The 22,090-nt window shown below is 42.1% G+C and overlaps 1 protein-coding gene across 6 annotated transcripts in view; it reads right to left on the minus strand.

Annotated features, from left to right (window-relative positions):
- Window positions 1-22,090, minus strand: part of PDLIM5 (PDZ and LIM domain 5) — a 126,229-nt gene that overhangs the window by 19,522 nt on the left and 84,617 nt on the right. For 5 of the 6 annotated variants that reach the window (XM_081207000.1, XM_081206998.1, XM_081207001.1 and 2 more), the window contains 4 exons: window positions 20,579-20,788; window positions 18,536-18,682; window positions 16,959-17,096; window positions 4,268-4,452 (listed from right to left, as the gene is read on the minus strand). In XM_081207000.1, coding sequence (XP_081063126.1) covers window positions 4,268-4,452; window positions 16,959-17,096; window positions 18,536-18,682; window positions 20,579-20,788 — 680 coding nt within the window. The remainder of the gene's footprint in view (window positions 1-4,267; window positions 4,453-16,958; window positions 17,097-18,535; window positions 18,683-20,578; window positions 20,789-22,090) is intronic. The other variant, XM_081207003.1, reaches the window with a different exon arrangement.

Genomic DNA, 22,090 nt, shown 5'->3' on the forward strand with positions numbered 1-22,090 from the left:
GAACTGGCACATTATATTTCCCCCCACACAGCATCTTTTAGAAAGTACACTTTCAAAAGCTACTCCCTCTTGTCAGTCATCTCCCACCTTCAGACAATTCGCAGAGCCTCTGTCAAAATCATCTTTCTCCCACAGTCACTGAAGTCATCCTTCTGTTAATCTTCTGCACTAGCTCAACTTCCTTTTTAACACTAATTTAAAACTCTAGTTCTTGATTTAAAGTGCCACCAACCCTGGCCTTCCCTGCCCAATCACCTAGAAGGCAAATGGCTAGATATATGATTGTAAAAACCATTATCTTTCTTTGCATCTTTTGGCTTATTTTTATTACTCAGAGGCCTCTCACGTTATCTTGAGAGAGACTTCTTGGGTGTGAGTTCTGGAAGACCTGCTCCATGACTTGCAGGCCTTTTCCACTTGACTTGACAGGGCGGGGCCCGGACTGACTCCAACTACAAAAGCTAAGGCTGCTGAACACACTCTTTGGCTGGGGTATTGTTTAGGGGCTTTCACTGTTTTGTTGTTGTGGTTGTTGCAGTTATTTATACATATTTTTGTATCTTTATTTTTAGATCTTATAAGGTGTACTTTTTACTGTGTTTTAGTTATTGCTTATTGTTTATGACTACTTTTATTATGTTTGTAATTATGTAAATCTTTTCATGTTGTAAGCCGCCTAGAGCATGGTTTTTAACTATGGAAAGGCAGCATACAAATTAAATGACAATGACGATGAAGTCAGCCTCAGGAAACAAAATAATGTGTTAACTTAAAACACACACGCACACCAACAAGGCTGTAGGAGATAAGAACCAACTCAAAAGAATGATAGGATCAGTCATGAAACATAATAGCTTTATGAGGTGTTTCTGCACACAATTCAAAGTGCAGGTTTTAACTTTTTAAGCTTAAACATTTTGGGAGAGGGGTGTTTGAAGGACCATTGGCAAAGACACAAACTTGTCCAGGCTTCGAGATGTGCCTCAAGAGGACCTGCTCATGTGGCTGTGTGTGATGTGAATTTGGTTAGTAAGCTTGAGAGAAAGGGCCTTTTCTGTGGTGGCACCCAGATTTTGGAAACAGCTGTCCTCAGGGATGGGCATAGCCTTTAACTGTGGGTTTTTTAAACGGCTTTAAGAAACTTCCTTTTTTGAGCGGCCTTCTCTTAAATGTCTCCCCCCCCCCCGGCACGAAAGGTATGTTGCAGAATATAGTTATATTAGTTGTTGTGATAGTCTTTTACTTGTTTTAATCAGCCTTTATAATGAGCAGTAAATATCACTCCTTTTATCAGCCCTGATTATTCAAATTTTTCTCCTTATGTTTTTATGATGTGAGTCACCTTGGGGGCAGCATATAAATCTTTTTATAAACATAAATAATTTAGCGGCAGTGCTGTGTCAAATCCAATCGCCAGAGTTTTTCTAAACCATTGTCCTCTTTATTATGCCACTTTTTTGGAGATGGGGCAAATTTCAGAGATGAGGCAGGCTTGGTCCATACCAGTTACATAACTTTATAAGGTGGCTGAGGAGCCAAGAGAAAGCTCCTGAAAACAAACAGCGTGCCAGTAACAACAAGCGTGATCCTGACTTTCAAAGGACTTTTTTCAGCCTGCCAGGATAGAATGGGCTATACCCTTTTCCACCTAACCGGGGATCTCCTTTGAAAGCCAGGATTACTGTCACTGTTACTGGTGCAATCCCTGCTTTCAAAGGCATTGTCTCTCCCAAAATCACCTCACAAAATTCCTTTCTGATAGCGACCTCTAAAATTCACCATGCCTCTCCCTCAGTTTTCAAGGTGGATTTTTTGTTTTGATGCTTCCCATCATCACAATAATTTGCTTTAAAAAACAAACAAAAACAGCTGCACTCATAAAGTTCAGCTCAGCTCCAGGCAAGGAGCAAGGATCTTTACTCTTCTGTAGAGCATGCTAACACAGTTGTGGCCCTTGCTGTTGAGCTGGGAACAGGAGAAGTGATAGCGGCAATATCAGAGAGAAAAAGTACTGAAATGTCATTTTGAACATATACTTTAAAAAAATTTAAAATCAACCAGTTATGGAATACTGCATACTAAGACTTTCAACACCCTTAACTTTCCACCACCAAACAGAATAAACTGAAGGTCAAACACTGCATTTTTGTTAAATGTAGCATATCTGAAAAGAACACAGAGCATTCAACGAGGCTATCGTCTTTTCCTTTTTGTAAACAGCCTTAACTTCATCTCACGTTTTGCCACTAAAAGTGAGTTCAATGGGGCATAGATACGATGATTTATCGCCACCTTGAGGATACTTTGAAGTTCCACACCTCTGAAGCCCAAAGAGTTGTTCGTTTATTAAATGGTTGCAACACAGCCATATGCTCAAAAGGCTGCATTATTAAAAATACATGGCACATTAACACCTTATGCTCTCTCTTTTACTTTGAGATTATTTGGATTTCCCCCCTAACTTGTAAGCACATTCCCCACCCCACCCCTCACCCAAAAGGACAAATCCCTTTAAAGTGCCATTGAAAATACAGGTTCACAACTTGAACCATTGGAGAAGAAGGGACCCTTTCCTGTATTCAAGATGGTTGATAGTCAAGCAATTCGGCACCTGCCCAGATGCTTAGAAAGCTGAGGTAATTTTAAACTGCTTTGGTATGTTAGCTTTTGTATGTTTAAAGTATAGTTCTGAATTTTTCTCGACTTTACTGTTTTATCTTGTTGTAAACAGCTTCAAGGCATTTTTAAAAAACAATCAAGCAGTGAATAAAACTTATTAAATAAATAAGTGGCCCATTTTAGATAGCAACCCTCAGTAAATTTTTAAGAGCCTATAAGGGACGCGGGTGGCGCTGTGGGTTAAAGCCTCAGCGCCTAGGGCTTGCCGATCGTCAGGTCGGCGGTTCGAATCCCCGCGGCGGGGTGCGCTCCCGCTGCTCGGTCCCAGCGCCTGCCAACCTAGCAGTTCGAAAGCACCCCTGGGTGCAAGTAGATAAATAGGTACCGCTTACCAGCGGGAAGGTAAACGGTGTTCCGTGTGCTGCGCTGGCTCGCCAGATGCAGCTTTGTCACGCTGGCCACGTGACCCGGAAGTGTCTCTGGACAGCGCTGGCCCATGGCCTATAGAGTGAGATGGGCGCACAAACCCCAGAGTCTGTCAAGACTGGCCCGTTCGGGCAGGGGTACCTTTACCTTTATCTTTAAGGGTACAGATTTGTTAACTAAGCCATAAGGCACATCCACACAGGGCAGTTACGTCCACTCCCTTTTCAATATGGCACCACAGACCTATGTAGCTTGAGAACTGTATTTTTAAAAATGTTTTCTGTGTTATTGTCAAAGTAGAAGTTTCCTGCAGGAAAAAATATAGGAGTGGAAACATTTATTCTCCACAGAACTGGCTGTATAAGTGTATAAGAGCCAGTGTGGTGTAGTGGTTAAGAGCGGTAGTCGCGTAATCTGGGTAACCGGGTTCGCATCTCCACTCCTCCACATGCAGCTGCTGGGTGACCTTGGGCTAGTCACACTTCTGTGAAGTCTCTCAGCCCCACTCACCTCACAGAGTGTTTGTTGTGGGGGAGGAAGGGAAAGGAGATTGTTAGCCGCTTTGAGACTCCTGAAGGGGAGTGAAAGGTGGGATATCAATTCCAAACTCATCTTCTTCTTCTTATCATATTAATAATTAATAATTACTGATATACTTGAGAAGGGTGGCCTTTTTTGTATGTATTGTATAAATGATGCCACATACTCTTATTATAAAAAAGGACCCCTGGACAGTTAAGTCCAGTCAAAGGCGACTATGGGGTTGCAGTGCTCATCTCGCTTTCAGGCCATGGGAGCCAGCGTTTGTCCACAGACAGCCTTCCGGGTCACATGGCCAGCATGACTAAACCACTTCTGGTGCAACAAGACACAGTGATGAAAACCAGAGCACATGGAAATGCTATTTACCTTCCCACCGCAGTGGTACCTATTTATCTACTCACACTGGTGTGTTTTTTCAAACTGCAGGAGCTGGGACAGAGCGACAGGAGCTCACCCTGTCAAGGGGATTCGAACCGCTGACCTTCTGATCAGCAAGCCCAAGAGGCTCAGTGGTTTAGACCACAGGGCCACCTGCATCCCTATTATATCCTTTAACACACTAGCAAAGTAAGGCAACTAAAAACTCGAACTTACAAACGGGAATTATCCTCATCATTTAACCTTTTCCATATACTCCTTTTGCATTTTTAACTGAGCAAAGAGTAGCTGGTAACTGTACCTGGCTGATTAGAAGATTGCCAGCTTGAGGTTTTGACTGCATACTGAGGTCCTGTCGGCTTGACAGCTGGCACAGATGCTGGATTGGCAGGAACTGGTCCACGTGTGCCGTTCTCTGGAGTTTCAGGCATGCTCCTTACTGTGGCAGCAGTGTAAGCAGTAAACTGTGTTTGCTCCTGGGAATCACTATTTGGAAACAAAATATTATCCCTTAGTTTAAAGCATTCACAAAACAAGGGTAGATGAAGTTAGATGGATGTGCTCTTGATTTACATAAATATGAAGGATAATTTTTATCTGAAACTCTAGTCTGAAATATTTATCTTTCATTATATCCAACACACTCACACTCACAGAGCAATGTATTTGTCTTACGACAATTCGGACTCAGGGAATATGACAGCTCTCATTTTCAATGTTTTGAAACCCAAGCACACACTGAAATAGCAAAATGCTGAGATCAGTTACACAACTGGTACATAATGCTAAGGTATAGTGTTTCTGAAATGCCCAAGACAAATGAACAAACAAATCAGGAAAAATACTTTTAAAAGATAAGCTTACACCTCTGGAAATAAGAAGCTTATTCCAGGTTGCACTGTGGCTGATGTCACTATTGAAAATTCAGTGTTTTTGTTATCAAAACACTGGTCAGATGCACCCAAGGCTTTCCGTTTGAAGCCATTCAAGTAGGCAAGGGAAACTAGCAGATGCTTTAAGTCTGTTATTTTTTTTGCTGCTACTTACTATTACAATTATATCCCATCTTTCCTCCAAGGAGCATCTAGGGTCTGAGTACATGGTTCTTCCTCTTTCATTTTAACCTGTGAGTCATACTAGGCTAGGCTAAGAGATAGCGATTGGCCCAAGATCACCCAGTGAACTTTGTGACCGAATGGGGATTTGAAAACGACTCCCCTTGGTCCTAGACATTTCACTCACAATACCACACTCATTATTACACACAAATTAAATGAGCACAGAATGGAACGCTATATGTAGGATGAATGATAACAGTAAAAAATAAAGCCATACAGCTGCAATGCAACAAACTATGGGTATTGTAATGGAAGGGAAGGCTCCAGCCTTGGTGGAGAGTGGCCTTTTCATGAAACTTTTGATTTATGGCTCACTCCAATGCCTATTGAGCTTCGAAGGAGGCTCTCTGTCAACATTTGCGGCAGGTCTCACACACCAATAACTGTTGGAACTGTTTTTGTAAGATGTACTTCATCAAATCAGAAAACATTTTTCTCTTCTGCTGCTGCACTCCCTCTGGGCTTCCTCCCAGTGGTAATCTTTACATCACGTTCAAGTAATCATGGAAATGCTGTCAATATGCAGCACGACGACTTAAAAAGCGCTAATTTCCATAGCAATCGGCTTTCTGGCATAATTCTGTGTATCAGTCAGACTGATTAATGGGACAGTGTTTTGAGGGAAGAAAATCCCACATTAATATTGAGAAACACTAACGCAGAGTTGCTCATCTGTCAAGTTCATTTAACACAGCCAGCAAAAAGCTCAAGAATGAGCCCCCCTGGCAACTGGGTACCTCCCTCAGAGGAATGCATCTTTTACCATTAAAAGTAGTAAAGGACTTTTAAGTTCCTTGAAGTGATACAATTTCCCTGATCTGTAGCTTTAAGAAAGCCTTTCAAATTGCATTTAAGAATCGGGGGGGGGGGGAGACCATGTGCCATGAATGCGAAAGGTTTCAGGTTCAATCCCCAACATCTGCAAGAAAAGAGATTCTGCCAGTTACTTGGCCTCCGGATACTGTTGGACTCCCATCAGCCCTGACCATTGGCCATGCTGGCTGGAATTGATGGGAGTTGTAGTTCAGCAAAACCTAGAGACAAAAGGCTCCCCACCCCAAGACAAAGGTAGATGGATGAGTCCGACTCAGTACAGGGCAGCTTCCCATGTCCTTCTTTTAAAAGACATAAGGCAGGCAGGCTAGAACATGTTATTTAATGCATCACCATGTGCTTTTCATTTTCTTACGTATGATAGGTTGGTACTAATTAAGTTTCAGTTTTAGGCTGAAACGACCAACACTCCTTTTATCAAAAGAGCTAGTAAAAAATCAGAGAAATTTTGAAGGTGGGAAAGGAGACTTAATTGCTGTGAGAGCTCTGGCCCTTTTCCCCTCGGCCCTCCTATTCCTGCTGCCCCTTCCCCATCTTCCATCCCCTCAGATTCTCTTACTTTCTCTTTGCGACCAAAAGGGCCAAACCAGATACGATGGGGCAGCCATATTTGTTGTTCACGTGTCTGTCCCGTTTGTGCACTGAAATGGAGGGAATTCAAAGAGGCATGCAAGTGAGAGGAGCTTACCTCTCGACACTTCGCCTCCCTGAGATCTGTCACTTCAGGTACTTTTCTCTCAGCTCACTTCCAATACCGGAGACAGATTGGGAGAAAAAGTGCCTGAAATGATGAAGTGCTTTCCTAAAGCAGGAAAGACAAAAGGGGCTCACACCCCACACGTCAATGCATGGAATAGTGAGATGGAAAGGGTCATTGACATGACTGCTCCTAAGCCCCCTCTCTCGCCATGGGAAGTTTGGGAGGCTGCTTGGTTTACCGAAAACTTCAGAAGATAGAGGCCAGACACTGTCTACAGCAGGTAGCACACGTTCTGGTGTGAATCTGATCAAAAAGAGACACGAGTGCATAGCCATTCCAACTGGATGGCACTGATGGCTGTGAAAAAAACATCTCTCTCTGCCTCTGTTGCATCCTCAGTGAATCACCCAAGTAGGGGCTATTAAGAATGGTAAATTAGGTGGTCCAGACCAGTGTGGTATCATTGACAGAAGACCAGTCAATAGCCTTCTGTGAGAGATCTGTGAATCACTTTGAGGGGGGGGGAGGTATGTAAGGGTATGATTTTCTCATCTCATTTTAATTCACAGCAGAGATCTATCCTGACAGTTTGCCTGAAATCAATACTTCCCATGTCTGACTTCTGAGGTTACATATGAGGATATTTTGCTTTCAGCTTCAAGATTTAGAAACCTGCTTCAAGTCCTCCAGAGATCAAATCAAACTCACTAACTGTTAAGAGCATTGCAGCTGGAAATATAATTTGAACATGCAGAAAATAGAATTAATTAAATTTAGTAAAAAGCTAAATTAGCGACAGTGACTAATGAAGAATGAATTAGAGCAATAGAGCCACTTAAGTAAAAGTTAATGAGATACAGAAGAGCTGAAGTATGCAAAGCACTTGCCTAACCTATGTATTGCATTTCCCCAAGCTAGTATTAATTCTGTAAAGTAGATCTCTACATATAATTTTAAAAGATCCCCCCCCCTCTTCCTCATCTACCTAATTTATTGCCATATTCTTGAAGAACAATGAACTCTCTCGGGCTTTTATGGGGACAAGACAGAGAACTGCTGCAATCCAGGAACTCCCTTTGGTGCAAGAAATTTAAAAAGTCACACATCATGCTGTACAGGTTAGGGTGCTCTTTTGTGAAAAGGAATGAACTTCAACATGGGCAAATTTGCACCATTGTCTGCCTAGATTGCAACTTGGTACATGAGCAACAAGCTAATGTACAGAAGTGCTTCAGAAAGTTAAGCAAAACAGTGGGGCGGTCATTCCCAGGGCAGACTACAGAGGTCAGAAAGGCCAGACATCTGCTGGATTCTTTAGATCAGGAAGCCTACAGTTCAGAGCCACTACTATCATTTTGCGTTGAAGAAGAGAGTAGCAAACATTCCTGGTCAAAAATCCCCCACTAGTGAGACGGCTTGCCCATACAGATCCCTAAGCACTGGCCATAGTGCTGTTAATTCCAGAAATAGGTAAATCTACACAGAAAGTTTATTTTTCACCACAAAAAGCAATTAACTCTAACTTTTATTTTTTTTTTTTATAAAATTTTTTATTGCGTTTCTTTCCATAGGTTAACAGATTTGTTTACATAGCAACATGTAAGAAACATTTTTTATATATGAAGAAAAATAAAAAAAAGAAAAAAATATTAAGAAACTTTCATAACGTCCTTCGACAGTTCGCTTTTGGACCTCCTCGCATCCTCTCAGCATTGCATTCATTGTTCTAGCCAGTTCAGCAATTTGTTATCTTGTTTCCCATCTTATTATACCTTTGAATATATTATGTTACCAATTTCGATAATTTGTGATTTAGTTTTAACACTCTTAATAAACATAATATTTTGTTTCTAGTTTGTCTCGTTTTTTTCCATCAATACTTACTTTATCATTTACCTAGATAAATTGCAGAAGCATAACGTTTCTTAATCGTGCACAATCTTAACATTCAAACAACTTATAATATTTTTGCAAATAGTCCTTAAATTTTTTCCAGTCCTCCTCCATTGTTTCTATTAACTCTAACTTTTAAATACGTTTCAGTACCCTCTGTAAGCAACCATTTCTCAGCAAGATTTGTGCTCTTTAATCCTTCCAGTTGTGTTTTCTACATTAAATGTCAAATTTTATTCTAATTATACCAAGCATGGTTCACCTCTACCTGACAGCAACCCCCCTCGGGGGGGGGTGTTTGGTTTTATTCTGCCTCCCAACACTCCCTAAAATTTGACATTTTTGCCCACTGTTGCCAATCTGTCCATGGAAATTGCAAGGCAGGCTGATAGATACTGTGCTTATATGGTATACCATTTGACTAAGGGAATATGAAGACAGACTTAGCAGGTAAAGCAAAATATTGGGGGAAGGGAGATTAAAGGAGAGAGTCAGTCATACTGCATAAGGGTTCAGACAAACTTTGCATCAATGCTTCATGAGGGAAACTTGAAAAATGCAAATAGATGAGCCTTGGAGGAGAGCATTCCAAAGTCAGGCCACCACCACAATGAAGATCATATTCCATAACCACCTGCCTCGCTTATGAAGATAGGGAAACACAATTTGAGAAGGATTCTTTCTAGAACCTGTTGCTGGGTTGTAACTATAGGTCAAACCTTTAAGCTATTCTACCGAGTCTTGGCTTTCCCTAAGGTATCTTCTTTTACTACCTACTGATTTAGAGAGCAGCAAGACTCTCCTTCTAAAAGGAGACTCCCCTTTGTGGCATAGATGTCTAATCAGTGAACACAAGAACCAGAACGAACAGTTATTAGATGCAGGCATTCTTATAACTCTAGCATTCTGACTTAACATACTGTCTCTCCAGCAACTATTCCCACTCCTTTATACAAATAGTCGTACCTTGGAAGTCAAACGGAATCCATTCCGGAAGTCGGTTCGACTTCCAAAACGTTTGGAAACCAAAGTGCAGCTTCTGATTGGCTGCAAGAGGTTCTTGCAGCCAATTGGAAGCCGCGGAAGCCATGCCGGACATTTGGCTTCTGAAAATCGTTCAAAAATTGGAACACTCACTTCCAGGTTTCGATCGATCGGGAGCTGATTTGTTTGGGAGCCAAGTCGTTCGGGATCCAAGGTACAACTGTATTCATATATATATATATATATATATATATATATATATGCTTTCGTAGGTTTTCACGGGTACAGGAATGCAGGTTTTGGTGTCTTCGGGTGTCTTCCCGTGTAAGAGTTGGGGTGTCTAGGCGACGTTTCGACGAGGTCTCACTCGTCATCTTCAGGCTGGTGCTTTCGGCTTCTTGTTACTGGAACAGAGCAGGATCTCAGTGTTTGAGTTCCTATAAATACTGTTGAGGGGGTGTGGTGTATAGCCTCCAACGTTCTGGGCAGAGAGGAAGTTCCCAGGTTAGGTGCCTTTTCTTCTTTTGTTCATTAATTACTTGAGGGATATCTTGGGTGATTTCTTGAGTGATATTTTGAGTACCACTTGGGAGGGTCATTAGGTGTGGATTAGTTGCTAAAGCTTTTGTGTCTTGACCTCTTGAGCTTGTGAAGAGTTTTTCTGAGAAAATGGCTGTACTGCACTTAGTTGTGCTCTGGCTTGGCTTCGTGTATAGGGGCGAGCTGTGGTTTTGTGCCCTGTGCCAGCCAGATCTGTGTAGGGATTGCAGGGGGGTGCAGCATCCGGAGGTGCCACTATGGTTTGGCTACTGGATGGTGTCTGTAATTTATCTGTGGAGAGGGTCTGGGTTTGGGTCTGGTGTGGTTGATTGGAGATGGCGTTCTGTGTGCCTCTGGTTCTGGTGTCGGTTTTTGTGGGGAGGGCTAATTTCCAGATGTCTGGCAGGCGGGACGTGTCGTCACGCTTGTTCATGTTGTGAGGGTGTTTCTCTATCTCGATGGCTTCCATGATTATTCTCTTGTGGTGATGTTCCATGTTAAAGAGCAATTTGGAATCTGCAAAATTAATTTCATGTCCTGTTTCTTTCATGTGTTGGTAAAGAGAGGAAGTTTTTTCTTCTTTTTTGACGGCATTCTTGTGTTCTGCGATACGTGCATTTATTCGTCTGTTTGTTTGTCCAATGTACGTGGCTGGGCAGACTTTGCAGGGTATTTCATAGACCCCTTGGTTTTCTAACTGGATTTTATCTTTGGGGTTTCTGAGGATATTGGCTATTTTTTGGTTGGTGCAAAAGGCTGTTTTGATATTGTGTTTATGGAGGATTTTGCTAATTTTATCTGTAGTGCCCTTGATATAAGGAAGGAGGGCCATGCCATTGTTTTCTTCTGTGTCTTGGTTTTTGGGGGGTGTTTCTTTTTGGATTAGCTTCGTAACCCTGTTTTGCTGGTATCCGTTGGCGATTAACACATTTGAGAGATTCTGTAACTCAGTTGTCAAGTGGTCTTTGTCAGCCAGGCGTTTGGTTCTGGAGATGAGAGTCTTGGCTACGGAGTTTATTTGTGCAGGGTGGTGGTGTGATTGTGCATGTAAGTAGCGGTTGGTGTGTGTTTTTTTCCGGTAGATAGTGTGTCCTAGGGAGCCATCAGGTTTTTTGTAGATTAGGACGTCAAGGAAGGGAAGTTGGTTGTTGGCTTCTATTTCCATAGTGAATTGTATTTTGGGGTGTAGGCTGTTGAGATGTGTGAGGAAGCTATCTAGTTTTTCCTTCCCGTGTGGCCAAATTACAAAGGTGTCGTCAATATATCTGAGCCAAAGTTTGGGTTTGTGTTCTGACTTGTCTAAAGCATTGGTTTCAAAGTGTTCCATGTACAGATTTGCGATGACCGGTGAGAGGGGTGATCCCATAGGTGCTCCTTCTATCTGTTTGTATCTTTGTCCATTGTGGATGAAGTACGTGTTGGTTAGGCAGTGGTTGGTCAGGTCCAGGATGTATTCGGGGGGGATTGTATTTGTTTTGAATGGCTGTCAAGGCTTCATTAATGGGCACTTGTGTGAAGAGAGATACAACATCGAAGCTCACAAGTAGGTCATCGGGATGTAGGTTTTGCTTCTTTATTGTTTCTATGAACTGGAAGGAGTTTGTAACGTGTGAAGCGATAGATTCTGCATAGGGCTGAAGTTGCTTAGCGAGAAATTTAGCGAGATTTTGTAGAGGTGAGCCTATGGAGCTGACTATTGGTCTGAGTGGTGTTCCTTCTTTGTGTATCTTGGGGAGACCGTAGAGTTTGGGGCATCTGGATGATTTTTCTCTGGGGATGATTCTTAGCTGGATTTCTTCACTGATAGGAGAGGCTTTTATTTTGGATTTGGTGGTTTTTTCCAGATAGGTGGTGGGATCTGTTTTTATAGGTTGGTAGGTAGGGTCTTGGAGTAGATTTGATAGTTTTGCTTGGTAGTCCGATGTGTTCATCACAACAGTGGCATTACCTTTGTCTGCTGGGAGAATGATTATGTTGTTGTCTTTCCTCAGGTTGGTGAGTGCTTTCTGTTCTTCTTTGTGTAAATTGCTTCTGGGATCTGGGCAGATCCCAGAAGCAACGATCTGGGCAGATCGTTGGAGGCTATACACCACACCCCCTCAACAGTATTTATAGGAACTCAAACACTGAGATCCTGCTCTGTTCTAGTAACAAGAAGCCGAAAGCACCAGCCTGAAGATGACGAGTGAGACCTCGTCGAAACGTCGCCTAGACACCCCAACTCTTACACGGGAAGACACCCGAAGACACCAAAACCTGCATATATATATATATACGTATCGTCACGTATCGCAGAACACAAGAATGCCGTCAAAAAAGAAGAAAAAACTTCCTCTCTTTACCAACACATGAAAGAAACAGGACACGAAATTAATTTTGCAGATTCCAAATTGCTCTTTAACATGGAACATCACCACAAGAGAATAATCATGGAAGCCATCGAGATAGAGAAACATCCTCACAACATGAACAAGCGTGACGATACGTCCCGTCTGCCAGACATCTGGAAAATAGCCCTCCCCACAAAAACCGACACCAGAACCAGAGGCACACAGAACGCCATCTCCAATCAACCACACCAGACCCAAACCCAGACCCTCTCCACAGATAAATTACAGACACCATCCAGTAGCCAAACCATAGTGGCACCTCCGGATGCTGCACCCCCCTGCAATTCCTACACAGATCTGGCTGGCACAGGGCACAAAACCACAGCTCGCCCCTATACACGAAGCCAAGCCAGAGCACAACTAAGTGCAATACAGCCATCTTCTCAGAAAAACTCTTCACAAGTTCAAGAGGTCAAGACACGAAAGCTTTAGCAACTAATCCACACCTAATGACCCTCCTAAGTGGTACTCAGAATATCACTCAAGAAATCACTCAAGATATCCCTCAAGTAATTAATGAACAAAAGAAGAAAAGGCACACTAACCTGGGAACTTCCTCTCTGCCCAGAACGTTGGAGGCTATACACCACACCCCCTCAACAGTATTTATAGGAACTCAAACACTGAGATCCTGCTCTGTTCCAGTAACAAGAAGCCGAAAGCACCAGCCTGAAGATGACGAGTGAGACCTCGTCGAAACGTCGCCTAGACACCCCAACTCTTACACGGGAAGACACCCGAAGATACCAAAACCTGCATTCCTGTACCCGTGAAAATCTACGAAAGCAAATATATATATATATATATATATGTTTGCCCCATATTCCCCTAATACTAGCCCTCATGTTACCCAACCATAATTAACCATCGTTTTCCTAATGTTCTGTACAAGTCACTTCCCTCTAGCTCCACCCAACATTCTATTCCCCCACTGCCAATCAACCTTCCCTTTCGACTTTTGTTATAAAGATTCTCTCTCTCTCTCTCTCTCTCTCTAAAACAATAACAAACAACTGTTTAACTACCTTTGCTTTAGGACTGCAGCCTTAGTCGTGTCTCTGTTTTAAGGATTAGCTTCTAGCTAGCTTCTAATTGAAATCTACTTTTTGCTATGTTTCAGGCATCTCTTTTTAAAAACAAAGAGAAATGCACCAAGTATTTAAAATGGTTCCACCTTTTTATCACCAGTAAAAGGAGGGAGGTATTGAACTCTAATCTGTGGTTTCTGGAATGTTAAACAGAGATCAACAGATGTAGAAATAAACCTGCCATTTCATAATGTTTGCAGGCGTAACAGAAATGTTTGGAGGAAAAATGCCTGCACGATGGCAACATAAAAAAAATGCTTGGTGCCAAGGTCACAGGAGACACAAAGGGAGAAGAAATTCTTACTTTCCACCCCATAATCCTATTCTGCTCTTTAAAAAAAACTTTCCGCTGTAAATTACAAAGGTAAATGTTTATGTTGCTAAAAGTAACAGTGTTTCCAACGGTTTATAAGGAAAAAGGAGGAACTGCCAGGCTCACAAAGAGGCAAAAAAGAACAAATAGGGTAATGCTATTCAAGTTTTTTTTTGCCTTGGATTCTGTTAAAAAGGGCACACGCAAAAAAGGTGTGAGAAGTGGGAATCCAAGTTGCATCAAACACAAAGCATTCTTTTTCAGAAGCAGCATAATCTGTTTCCTCAAAACACACCATGGTTTCCTCCATAACACTAAATCATTAGTGTTACAATCCTAGAAAGGTGTCAATTATGTGCTAATAGAGGGAGTTTGGAAATTCACAATTTAAAAGGCAGCCAAGGCAGCCACTTGCCTGGTACAAGTAACAGAGCAAATTATACTTGCATGTTTTACAATGCCACCTACCTGTGTTTGGGCTGCAACTGCAGCAAAATCCTAGATTTCTACCCTTGGACTTTCCTGGGGAAATGCATCCCTAGGACAGATATGCACAAAGTTCTCTCTGCCTTTTCTCATTACATGACCAATGGACTTTTGCAACTAGATTGTAGTCCCTACAAAATTTTCAAATTGGAGCCCAAGGAGCACATGCTTCCCCCCCCTTCCCTCTCCAAGCACATTCTCCTCCCTTCCTTTGTTAAATGTGCACCAACAGAAACCAGAGCTCACCCGTAACCATAGTTTCCAGTTCCATTTTAATCTATGGTTTCAATTCAAGTTTATTTAAAAAATTGATTGATTATGTGGCGTTTGCCTCCTAGGATGGGTCATAAGGAAAGGGTTAAATGAGTGTGATGTGATTGGCCAGTGGGAATGCAAGGGGGGAGTAAAAGTTAGAGTGGGAGGCTTTGAAAGTCAGTTGAGGTTTGGGAATTGGAGAAGGAAGAGGGAGGAATAGGCAGTGGGTTGGTCGAGTTGTATTGTGAGAGAATGAGAGGAATTGTTAGGTGGAATAAGATAGATAGTTGGGGATAATCAGTTTGAAGTTGTTAGGAACTAAGATTAAGAAACTGTCAAGAAAAACTAACTGAAACCATAAGCTTGTTCCTGCATTTAAAAATAAACTTGATTATTTGTTTATGTTAACAACTGTCTGGACTCTGTGTGTCCCCGTGAGAAACGGGGTGGTGGCAGCGAAGAAAGCAATCACAGTGGTGGCACAGGGTCAATAGACCGTCAAACGTCCGGGGGCCCTGTGTGGTCGCCACAGTCATGTTTGTCAAAGGCGCTTCCCATCCAAATAATGCACACAGCAGAGAATGAACTCTTTATTGTCAAAGATAACACAGTCACTTCTGGAGACCTACACACACCAATCTACTGCTTAGGGAGCTATTCCCATGTCCGTGTTCTGTGGAACAGGTGCGGCAACTGGTGACCACTCCCCTTCCACCAATTTATGTACCTTTCCCCAATGGGCTGTGAACACCTAGTCAGTTTGCAGAGAGTTAGCATTGCATCTACATACAGGAAGTGGTAGCCAAATTGTGGTGGTAAATAAGCAATTGACTGGGCCACATTTCCCCACTCGTGTCCTAGTCTAAAGGGTACGTCCATTCCAACCACTCTTCCTGTTTTCAGAGGTGCAGGAAGTGAAGAAACTTTTCGTGTCATGCCCCTGTGTTTCTGCACTGGATGGGTCAATTCAAAGATATTCCACAGGCAACCGACACATGACTAGAGCATATGGCAGTGGTCAATTGTATGGAAGCACATTATGTATGGAAGCACATATGCAGCTACACTAGCATAAAAACAACTCCTGTTATTTAATGATAGAACAAGCCTTTGAAGACTGACTGCTTTCAACTGACTGTGCTGCTGAAACGTGAAACCCTATACTCCTGTAGTTTCATAATATTTTCTCATATGCCTACGATTTTTGAAAACGTTCCCTCTTTCCAACCTTTTTCTGCACCTCACTATTGTGAAAGACATATGGTAGTACTTTCATATATTATAAAACTGGCCTAGAACTGGCATAACAACCCAGATTTGGGGAGGGACAAGGACAAAGTTTTATGAAGTACCAAAAAAAAAAGTTGTGCATAAAAAAAAACAAGGGGGGGGGAGAAAGACACTCATCTGGCTGCGGAATACATAACAGACATTCACTGCTCTTAAGGAATTTATGATACAACAAAACAAAATCCTTTGTATACTGTGACTTGGGATATTCAGAATTATGCCTGCTCCTGAGGCACATTAATAGTGAAATGGTCCGTGTATGCCAAGCTAGAGGAAACTAGTTTGCTAGACACAATAAATGAGCTAGTTGCATCTAAACCATCAAAACACAGACGTCTGGTTTGTAGGTTAAATAAAGCGTCCAAGGAAAGTTAGGTCTAATGTTACCATAGTTGTGGTCAGGAAGTATGACACAGAACAAAATGTCCCACCCCACAAGGAAACATGAAACATTTTATGGAGTAGCTGTCAAATGTGTATAAAACCATTTATTTGCTCCCCATTTACCGAAAGTAACAGCCTCATAAGATTAAGTCAGTGAATATCTGAGGAAGAGAGACTCTCTGTTCAAATAATACAATAATGCGGCTTCTTCACCGATGGAGCTGTTGCCAGTACCTCATTCAAAACGATTGATTCCACTCTGGTAACATTTCCCCACCTTGCGGTTAACAAAAAGGTCGCACCTCTTTTAAATTAAGGGAAAAGGTTCGGTGCTATGCAGCACATCACAAATTCAAGCCAAGTTGGAAGGCCACCACCAACCTGCACAATTTATGATGACAGCTTTTTAGTGATTAACAGCTCTGTGCCCCCCCACCTCCACACACACACACACACACACACACACACACACACACAGCAAAACCTCCCCCCATGCAGCAAGATTCCCTGTCCCATTCTATTAGGTTGTAATGGATATTTTGCTAATAGTGACTGATCAGTACTGGTGAAAATAAACCGCAAGAAGACCTCCATTGCTGGAGCTAAGTACTACATGAGTGGTATACGTAAGTGTGAATTAATTCATGACAGTCCATTAACAAGTTAGAAGATAAGAAGTCAAAGGAGTGCAGAACCATTCCTGTCACACACTCTTACGGTCTCCAGTTTCTTTGCATCTCGAAAGCACTTGCTGATTGTCTTGATGGTCTTGTACTTTCCAAAGTTGGTGGTTTGATAATAGGAGTAATGAGAAGGGCATCCAACAGTGTACGATAGGTACTGTGATCAGAGAGTCTGGTAAGCATTTAAAGAGAATTTACTTTGGCAGCTGGTTTACTCGCAAAGTAGAAGGTTAACTAGACATGCTACAGTCGTGAGAAGCGAACTATCCAGTGCAATTCAGAAATGAGTCGCCAACTCTAAGGCAATGCTCCCTCTACTCACAGTCCCCCCAACAGGGGTGTTGACAAGTACTTAAGGGCTTGGGACAGAGGCCTCAACAGCCCTGTAAGTGGGGGGAAAGGGGCAGGAGACCCAGGCTTCAGGGGCCTTTTGTCACCCCCTAATACCACCCCTGTCCCCCAATAATTTTAAACTGACTCATGATTCTGGTTGTAATATACAATGCTCCTGAGCCTTTGAGAAAAGGAAAGATGTGCAGCCTCCAAATTTGACGCACCAGGCTCTGAGAAGCTTTCTAATCCCAGCAGCCAATAATAGCATCTGCAAAGGCTTTACTAAGCTCTACTAGCCATCCTTCTATCCTGTATTTTCGTGACAGCTTCAACTTATAGCAAGCCAAAAACAAAACAAAAAACCCTCTTCCCATATGCTTCTCCGTTCATTGCAAATATTTCTTTTTGAGGGAAATAACATTGCTGCTTGAGAATTATGAGGCATGCAAAATTCTATGTTGAACCAGATAATTCCAAGTTTTGGACACATCACTATATCAAAATTAGAAGGCTGGGCTGGATAGTTGTTCAAAAGTAATGAACAGAAACTGCTAAGTGCATCCAAATCACCTTGTATGGGTTCATTTAAATAATTAGAGTGACACATCCTGGATTCTGCATCCATTATAAAACCCCAAGGTAAAAGACTGAATTTTGGTTTGTGTGACGTGTTCAAGAAATGAGCAGAGCTAACTTACAATTCATGCCTTTTCAGCTTCTGCTGTGTATATTTGAAAGGAGTTATATTACTAAAGAATATATTCCCTCCCTCTGGTGCAGGTTCAAGTAATTAATTCGCTCAGTTGGGGAAATGATGTGGGGTTTTGAAAGACAAATAATATCCCATACTATGTCCATGAATCTTGAGTGTATTGTAAAATGCTAGTACGCTGGTTGAATTCACACAACTATGTACTAAAGCAAAACAAACAGAGCCTTGACCCTCTGGTTTCTTACTGGGCAGCCATGATGGTGATAGCAGCTTCCACTTGTTTTAGATTAACAGTAGTTGAACATTGTCATCTGAATTTGGCTTCTTTTCATTAACCAGCCAGTTTATCCATGTTCAGACAACATGGCAAATGGCAGTATTTTAAAAACGTAAGTAGAACTTTCTGAAACGATCTTTGCAGCTACCTCAGAGAAAAAATACTAAAGCAAAATGTTTTAGCATCATGTCTGAACCAGCTCTGTTAAGTTAGTACCACTGAATTTCACCACTTGCAAGTGAACATATTCCACCTCCCACCCTCCACGAGATACAAAGATATTCCAGACCTCCGTACAGCAACTGCAGCAGACACAGCAGCAGCGGCACTCTTAAACTGTGACGATTCCACCTTTGGAAGTAAAGTAGAGGGGATGGGAGCAAACGTCACATTACTTCCCAGTGGATTTTCCAGTGGCTCTTTCATAGGGTAGAAGCTTCAGTTCAAATGGAGAAAAAGCAAGGAAGCGAAAGGATAGAGAAAAAGGAAATGAGAAATAAAATATACAAGACACATTTATAGAAGTAATTTCAAAGCTCATTCCTAGCAAAGCAGCAACAAAACCGCTAGCACATTGGATGGGGGAACCACGTGTTGATTCCTGCGTTTAAGGGGATTGGGTTAGATAACCCTTGGGGTCCCTTTCAACTCTATGATTCTATGATTTTTTTTGGGGGGGGGAGACATTTAAGCCACCTAGCGTACAATTCCATTAATGAAATTTTCATAACTGCTTCAGAGACTTTTAAAGTCGGCTCTGCAATGGGAGTTTGACCATGTTCAACCCACGTAGTGGTGATGGCTCTCATATTTTAATCGAGACAAAACAAGAAAACTGTTGCCTTCACATTCTCTTTAAAGACTGCCTGGACTAATCTAATAGCAATAATGCAGCATTGTATGTGTGTGTGTGTGTTAGGATTCTTTCCCCATGTTGCAGTCATGGAATTGTTTTATCACATGACGGTGTATGTTTTCATTCCACATAGCAGGATGTGATGGAGACAGGATGTTTATATTACTGTGTTTCCGTGATGTAGAATTATTGTCCTGTGTTCTCTCTCTTTTTGCTGTTTGATGCTGATGAAGAAGGAGCTGAGTCAGAATGCTCTGAGTGTATTATATGTAAATAAAGTAGTTTAGCCAATATTGCTGTGCTACTGGGTCTGTCACGCTGACTGCTAACACTTTGCTGATCCTGAAGTGTGCTGATGTCTCTGAGGCATCAGTCGCTGTGATGTTTGGGCTGGAGAAAGACTTTGAGTCTCCCGACCGACCAGGAGGACAGTACTGAACGTGTTGGACTAGTCAATAGCATAGCTCTCCCAATATCTAAGTGCATCTTTGATTGATATGCAGTTACTGGAATCGTAGCCATTCAAAAGTGAAGTTCAGCCTGCATTACTAACCCAGTATGGAAAAGTCAGCAAGGGCTGGCTGACTGAATTTATGCATTTTCCACTTTTCTTCCCTAAGAATGTTATTGAGTCTGAAGCAGTTTCTGTCATCAATAGAGAATCCAAATCTAAATCCAACACAGAATGTGGCATGCTTGCCCCCACTGATTTCAATGGGGTTGCTGAAGTCCATAGGTTTCAATAGGCTTAAGCAAGCTTAAACTTTGTATCAGGTTTAGACCTTCCTTTTGATCTTCTTAAGATGTATCTCCATAATTCATTTAAAGCTTCAAATCAGCATGGTGGCTTTTATAAGGCAATTGTAAAGAAAATCTGATGCATGATCGTCTCTGATCGTCTTCCATGAATTTAAGCATGGAGTATTTGGTTTCAGGTCATTGGGACACAGAGCTTGAATTTTGTAATGAATAACTCACTTCAGATGTTAAAAGAAAATTAGCTGACCCCTCATAAAAACAGCAACCGGGGGTGGTGGGGGGAATGTATGAGATTATTTTGAGCAACATTAGTATTCAGAAGCAATATATATATATTTTCAAAGTTACTAGACTCCCCAGAACAATCAATAGACGTGTGACAGCATTGCTGTTATTGCTTAGGGTTAAGCTTCCAATAATTCCCTTGTGGCCAGTTTACCTGGCCAAAGACTTACTGTTATTGAAAATGTCACTCTGTCCATATTTACTAATTTTTTTGTTCTGTTTTTGTTGGACAAACTTTTCTGCAATGTATTCTTGGCATTTCAGAAAGAAAAGAATTTACTTTTACAGTTTAAATTTTATGGATAAAAGCAAAACCTCCCCCTTGTCATGCTTTTGCACACACACAAAATAAATACAGGGAGCCTTATTTCCCTTTAAAAAAAAAAAAGCACAGGAAATAATTTGGTCTTCAAAATTCTAGGATTCCAATACCTGCCAGGAAGAGGGGGCACCAATGCAGTTTTCCCAGTCTGGACTGTCAAAGTAGATCCCTCTGGAGCAATTGGAGCCATAAGGGTCTCAAATGTCTGAGTTGCCACTGTGCTAGTCAGGGGTGGGCTCCTTTTATTATCAGCTTCATTTGCACCCAACCTTGCAGGAGCTGGGGCAAGCTCTGGAGAACCAGTTTTTATCCTACTTGACCTTAATTCAACAAGAATTATGATACATTAAACACAAATACCATACTTATTTATTTAAACGTTACCTCATAAAAGGCGTAAGGGACGCGGGTGGCGCTGTGGGTAAAAGCCTCAGCGCCTAGGGCTTGCCGATCGAAAGGCCGGCGGTTCAAATCCCCGCGGCGGGGTGCGCTCCCGCTGCTCGGTCCCAGCGCCTGCCAACCTAGCAGTTCGAAAGCACCCCCGGGTGCAAGTAGATAAATAGGTACCGCTTACCAGCGGGAAGGTAAACGGCGTTCCGTGTGCTGCGCTGGCTCGCCAGATGCAGCTTTGTCACGCTGGCCACGTGACCCAGAAGTGTCTCCAGACAGCGCTGGCCCCCGGCCTATAGATTGAGATGGGCGCACAAACCCCAGAGTCTGTCAAGACTGGCCCGTTCGGGCAGGGGTACCTTTACCTTTTAATAAAAGGCGTAACCAACAGTTACAGTGCTTGATAGGGTTTTCGGGTTTTTTTAATGAACTACATCTGTTCAAAAGACCTGTGGTATACAAATATCCGGCGTTTATATTTGCCAAATGTCCAATCCCCCCCCCTTCTTTGGATAACTCAAGTCAACTTTGGATAACGAGAATGCGAAGGCAGTCATGGTTTCCTTCCCCGGAGATGGCACTCCTCCAGCTCGTAACTGACAAAAATTATACGCCCAATTTCATTCCCTGAACTTGAATGTTACCATACTTAACACAGAACTTGGATGGTGGTCAGAAGGGAGAACTAAAAATTATACTGAGTCAGGGTCACTTGACACAACTCAGAAAGATCAGTCAGTGTAGGATTTTAAGAAAGCCTGTGCGCCAACATTTCCAATTTTATACCAACCAGACTGCCTATGTCTGGAGTACACGCAATGCAAATTTCAACAGTCATACAGAACATGTCCCCTTATATCCATTTGACAAAATTTATATACTGTTTGAGTGTAAGAAAACCTCTAACCGGCTTACAACAAAAATGCTTATACATGCTGATGGGAGAGATGGCAGCATCACTGAAGATTAGGTCCGTGTACAGAAGCTATTTTAACTTGGGTGTCTAATGAAATACCACTGCAAGCAGAGATTTGCCTTTTACGTTGATGCTCATGGGAACTATTGGTCAGAAAATCTGTGGTTTCTGCTGTTACTGAGCCCTGCTGCCATCTTGTGGACAACAGCATATCTACTGTAGGAACATTTGAACTATTTGTTCTCAGGGCATTGCATGTTCTCAGACTAGCCAAATGCAAGCATTTGCAATGCCATCAGTTACATTCTAGACCAGA

The sequence above is a fragment of the Podarcis bocagei genome (genome assembly GCF_964188305.1).
Source record: "Podarcis bocagei genome assembly, chromosome: 9".
Lineage (NCBI taxonomy): Eukaryota > Metazoa > Chordata > Lepidosauria > Squamata > Lacertidae > Podarcis > Podarcis bocagei.